At 41.7% G+C, this 6,000-nt stretch overlaps 1 protein-coding gene across 4 annotated transcripts in view; it reads left to right on the forward strand.

The window, feature by feature from the left end:
• Window positions 1–5,231, forward strand: part of LOC103739936 (chondroitin sulfate proteoglycan 4-like) — an 83,860-nt gene extending 78,629 nt beyond the window's left edge. For all 4 annotated transcript variants that reach the window (XM_029567059.1, XM_029567061.1, XM_029567060.1 and 1 more), the window contains 2 exons: window positions 961–1,144; window positions 2,339–5,231. In XM_029567059.1, coding sequence (XP_029422919.1) covers window positions 961–1,144; window positions 2,339–4,395 — 2,241 coding nt within the window. In that variant the 3' untranslated portion in view covers window positions 4,396–5,231. The remainder of the gene's footprint in view (window positions 1–960; window positions 1,145–2,338) is intronic.
• Window positions 5,232–6,000: the final 769 nt, after the last annotated feature.

Raw genomic sequence — 6,000 nt, forward strand, 5'->3', positions numbered from 1 at the left:
TATGCTGTGGCACTCTTGTCTCCCCAACCCATATCATGTACACATGCAATCATAATAATAATAGTAATAATAGTAATGCCAGACGTGGTGGTGTATTCTTTTAATCCTAGCCCTTGGGAGGCAAAAGCAGGTAGATCTGTGAGATCTGTGAGATCTGTGAGATCAAGGCCACTGTGGTCCATGTAGTGACTTCCAGGCAGGCTGGGACTAGGGAGACACTGTCAAATTAAAAAAAAAAAAAAAAAGCCAAAAAAATAAAGATAAAATAAAAGATAAAATAAAGGGGACTTATAAATGAAAAAAATCTATGAGAAATATTAAATGTGAAGTTTATACGTCCAAGGATCTTGACAGACACAGTGTGAGTGTGCGTGTGTGTGTGTGTGTGTGTGTGTGTGTGTGCATGTGTTTTAAGGTATTTACCAGACTTTCAGAAAAATTTGAACACTGGCTATTTTCTAATGTGAAGTAGTTATTTTTAATATTTAGATATGATAGTGATATATTGATTATGTTTCTAAGTCATATTTTATGAGCACTTACTCAAGCAAACATTTGTAGATGAAATTTGATGATTCTGCGGTTTGATCACAGATGATCTTTTGGGTGGAAAAGTGGGCAGGAATATACACAAAACAAGACTGGCTATATGAACTGATGATTGCTGAAACTGGATACACTGTATACCACACTTACCGTAATAAAAGTGCCTTAAGGCATCAGTTATCTCAAAATCACTGTGCTTTTCTTTGATGAATAGGTCAGTTTTGAAGTAGAATCCTATAGCTTTGAAAAGTAAGTTATCACAATTTTAATATTTATTCTTTTACACAATGCCTGAAATAATTTGAGCATGAATATAGTAAGCCCTAAGAAAGTATGTCTCCTCCAATTAGACTATGTGTTGATCCTTCTATCATACTGGAAGCCAAGGGCTAACTGTTCTTTCTGTCCATCCAGGTCAGCCAAGGGTTGATATTATACCAGCATATGGATCTTGAGAACACAGGTTGGACCGTGGAAGACTCTTTCACGTTCACAGCATCCTCCCCTCCTGCAGCTCTGGGTCCTGAGGACTTCCAGATTACCATTTCATATGATATTAATGAACCTGGCCGACACAGCCGCCTGCTTGCAAATACAGGTACTGGCCAAATCTGGTCAGTGCTTTATAGTAAAAGAAAGACAATTTGGAATTAGGTCTTTCTCCTTTTGTCGGTGTCATATCAACCTTTGAAATAAAAGTTATGGCAAGCCATTGTTTCTTCGCATGCACTCGTTCACTTCTTCTCTTAGGCATAAAGGCTGTGTGGAGGAAGTGTGGGAATTTGGCTTTAAAGAACTCCTCCTAATGGGAAATTTATCACGCAGGTGACTGAAATTGGAAAAGATGAACTAAAAGCTATACCTTTATCCATAGCAATATAACTCTAGTCATGGACAAGCTAGGAATTTAGTATCTTATAAGTGACTCCAAAGGCTTTAAAGCTTGTTTCCCTGAAATATTGACTTAAGTGTGCATTTATATCTGTTTGTTTGCTTTAGGTTAACATACAGTGCAGTGGGTTTCATTATAGCGTCTTCAGTCACACATGTCCTAACCCTTTATTCTTAATCTTCCCACTCCCCACTTGCCTTCCTGGGGGCCCTTCCTCTACTCCAGCTGTTTCCCTTTCTTCCCCCACTTTAGCACTCCCCTTCTACTTTCTTGTCACATGTCACATTACCCCCTCAACTTCCCACCTCCCTTCAGATCTCTTCCTCCTCCCTTATACTCCATAATCCTGTTTCTAGTTTTATGACTTACACACATATTTAAAATACACACACACACACACACACACACACAATTTTTAAATCTAGGATCTATAGGTAAGAAAAAGTTGCAGTATTTGTCTTTCTGAGTCTCTTCTTAGTTCTCCTAACAAAATCATTTTTAATGATCCTGTATAAGATTCAATTGTGTATATGTACTACAATTTATCAGTTTATTTGTTGATAGACTCAAGGCTGGTTCTATTTTCTGGCTATTGTGGAAAATGTAGCAATAAAAATATATCTGCAAGTATCCCTGTGGGAGTTGATGTGGATCTTTGGGTACATATATCCAAGAGTGTTAACTAGGTCATGTGGTAGTTTTATTTTCAATTTTTAAAGATACTTTCATACTGATTTCCCTAGAGATGTATTTGTGTTTAACTTTTTATTATTTTTCATATGCTAATTCAGATACTTGAGTAATTCAAGTGTTTAATCCACTGAGAGGTAAAGTTTGGAGAGAAAGTTTTTCATTTGAAAGTTCTAATAAAATATCTTTTTTCTTTAAATGTTTTCTTAGGAGCTGCTGTCGAAGAGGGAGACAGAGTTCTCATTGATCAAGCTAAATTGGATGCTTCTAACCTCTTACTTCAGCTGCCCCCACCTCAGCGTTCTTCCCATGAAATCTGGTTCCAGGTTACAGTTCTTCCTCACCATGGAACCATTATGGTTGGAGAAAGAAACATTACCACAGGAAAACCCAATTTCTCCCAGTATATAGTTAATAAATTCGGAGTCACGTACCTTCATGATGACTCTGAGTCACTGGCTGATAATTTTACCTTTGCTGTTTGGCCAAACCCAAAGAGCAAGTCTACCACCAAGCCAGAGGCTGACTTTCTGGAAGAGATGTTCAACATCACCATCACTCCTGTGAATGACCACACTCCAGAATTAAAAACTAAAGGGCTTCAGTTAAAAGTTCTGCAGGGCAGTAGGTTGATTGTGGGACCCGAAATCCTCAAAGTAGAAGATCTAGACACTCCTCCAAATGAAATCCAGTATATGATCATCCGTCATCCCAACAATGGCCTTTTGGCAATGGCTCATGATCCAGACACTCCTGCTCACCACTTTACACAAGCTGATATTGATAACTTGCAGGTGTGGTTCATACAAGACGGAAGCCCAACTTCTGGAGTGTTTTACTTTAGTGTGACTGATGGTGGACATCGCCCTCTGTACAAGCTCTTCTACCTGGATGTCATCCCTATTTCCATCACTCTTGTGAACCTCACAGACCTGATTCTCCCACAAGGCCAGACAACAGTCCTCATCACCAATGCTCACCTGTCAGCGGTGACCAATGGAAGGAGCCTTCAGATCAACTACAAGATAACACGGCCCCTCCAATGTGGGCACCTCCTGATTGAAAACCAGGTGGTCACCAGCTTTGTGCAGGAGGATTTGGATTCAGGAAGACTCTCTTACCACATGACAAATCTTACAGCCTCAGAAGATCAGCTGCAGTTCTCACTGTTTACATCAGAGAGCAACTTGACAGGGCAGACACTGCACATCAGAGTTCAGCCTTTATTGTGGGTTATATCACACTTGAAAATTGCCAACAGAGTGGCTCATCAGCTGCGGAAAAAGGACCTAGATGCAACTGAGCTTGCCAACAGGACTAACAGTGATCCCACATTTGAAGTGACAGAACCTCCCATCCACGGAAGACTTGTACGGAGAGCAGGAAGAGCAGTCGACAGCGCTGTGATGGAAGAGGCTGCTCTGTTCACCCAGAGCGACATTAACCAAGGGATTGTGGTGCTTGAACCACATGCAAATCTAACTGGATTTGATATGTTGAATGATTCCTTCACTTTCTTGCTCAGGGCAAACCATGTACAGCCAGCAACAGGGTCTCTCTCTTTTACCATAGTGCCACCTGATCCCTTACTTTTGCAGACATTTACACCAGATGTTCCTCTATTACTCCCTAGGGACAGCCTCATGACCTCAGCATTTTCTCAGAAAACACTAGAGACTTCTACAAGACCCACAATACAAAAAGAAACTATGGGGAACCTGATCCAGAGCAGATGGCAGGAAACAGATGCCTGGGGACAGCACAGTGGCAAAGAACCAAGCATAGATGGTAAAATTTCCCCCACCAGGGTCATTTGGCCACATGCTGCCACCAAAGTCCATCCTGGGGGACCCATACAGCCCAGAGAGAGCAGTTACCCTCTGATGGTCATCATACCCTTGGCTGGCCTGTTCCTCTTGCTGATAGTAACTGCGGTGGCATTGTGTGTCTGGTTGTTGATCCAGAAGGAAGAAAAGACAAAACCTCTTCTCAAGCCCAGGGCTAACCTAGAATCCCCATCTCCAAGCTGCACACCTGAAAGGAGTGTCGCGATTCCCACTGTCACAGTGACACCCCTTATAAAAAGCTCCAGCAACCCCCCTGCCAGTCTTTTTAGACCCCCAGAGGATGAGCAGATGACTTCACCAGGGACTGAGTCCATGGGAAAATGTTCTCCTTGGGAAGCATGGGTTAACTTGGATCCCGACATGGCCAAGCTCTGTCGGCAAACCAACCCGGCACTGAAACACAACCAGTACTGGGTATAGATTGAAGACTCTTGTCTGTTCCCCTCCTGTCGCCTCTTACTGATCTACAGTGGACCAGCGCTAGGATATGAACTGGACTGTAACCATGAAAGAATACTAGTTGAATCAAGGAAGGCCTGGCTTTAATCGTTACTCGCGGCTCAGTCATGGCCCCATGGTGTTGGTGGGTATTGGAATGCCTGAATAGCGCTCATGGGCTTTCCACAATGGGCCCTCACCTGGACCTCACATTCTCAGAATACAGAAATTTCTGTCAAAAATTGAACTCTACTAAGGTGCTACTGAGCATGTTGGTCCCAGTGGAAGTAGCAGTATTAGCTTGGGACATAGAATAAAAGGTGGAAGTCTTGGCTATTTGTCACGGAGGATTCACTCAGAGTGAGTCAGCAGGAAATGCAAAAGCTATCTCAGCAGAAGAAGACGTAATTTGTCACATCAATGAGTTTGTATAATGCTTGTCTGTCATGCCTTTTCCTCCCTGGAATCCTCTAGGTTTGTTTTCCTCATGCAGGAAATGCCTTCATGTTCCAGATAACAAGGCAGTCTGACCTCTTTTGAGGACACTCACTGAATACATTGTGTTTCATCAAGAAGCATTGTCTAATCTGATTTGTAAACTCAAGAAATATTATTTGAAGCCTGAAGGGACAGAAAAGTTTGTTAAATGCTTTCTCCAATCCCTGAATTTGACTTAATTTTACAATGAATTGAAATAGTCATAAATCTGCATTTGAATTGTCTACCTGGACCCACTGTTTGCCAAAGCTAATTTCTGTAACTGTAAAATGAAGCCATTAGTGCTTATATTAAGAATATTTTACCTGAAAATTGCAGTGTACTCAACTATAGGTGATTTTTTTGTTTTGTTTTGTTTCATTTTGTTTTATTTTGTTTTGTTTTGTTTTGCTGGGAATCACGCGCAGGGTCCTGTGCACACTAGGCAAGGACTTTACCACTGAGCTATCACCCCAGCACCTCATTTGTTTTTTGTTTTTTTTTTATTTTTTTAAAAAATTTTTTGTGGATTTCATACAGAACATCTCAAACAATTTTAATCATTTTATACCTCCATTCCCACTGGCACCCTCCCCTAGCTACCCCTCCCCCAAATGGAGCCCAAATACTCTGTCATCCCTGTTAAGGCCCACTGGGTTGTCATCATCCCCAGCTATTCTCCAGTGCAAGTCTGTTTACCAAGTCTAGTCAGCCTATCTAGAGTCCCTTGTTTTAGGAAGATCAGCAATTCTTCATCTAGCAGCAATCAGTTGCCAACATTTCTTCAGATAAGATTGAGGTCTACAGTTCATTTTCACAGTTCTATGTTGGGTTATTGTCTGCTTGAGTTTGCATGGGACTTGTGTGTGCTGACACCATTGCCATAGAATCATATGATCAGGTTCCCAGGAGCTTGTAGGACTCTGTTTCCATATGGTCATGTACGTCCTCGCTGGTGCTTACAATCTTTCTGCCCCCTCTTCCATGATGGTCCCTGAGCCTTGGGTGGGTGAAGTTTAATAAAGGGATCCTGTCCAAGGACCATTATTCAGCAGACTCTTGATTTCTACACTTTTGCTATTTGTGACCTTTTGTGTTCCTGGCCCTCTG

Source organism: Nannospalax galili, unplaced genomic scaffold (genome assembly GCF_000622305.1).
Source record: "Nannospalax galili isolate Female #2095 unplaced genomic scaffold, S.galili_v1.0 scaffold339, whole genome shotgun sequence".
Taxonomy (NCBI): domain Eukaryota; kingdom Metazoa; phylum Chordata; class Mammalia; order Rodentia; family Spalacidae; genus Nannospalax; species Nannospalax galili.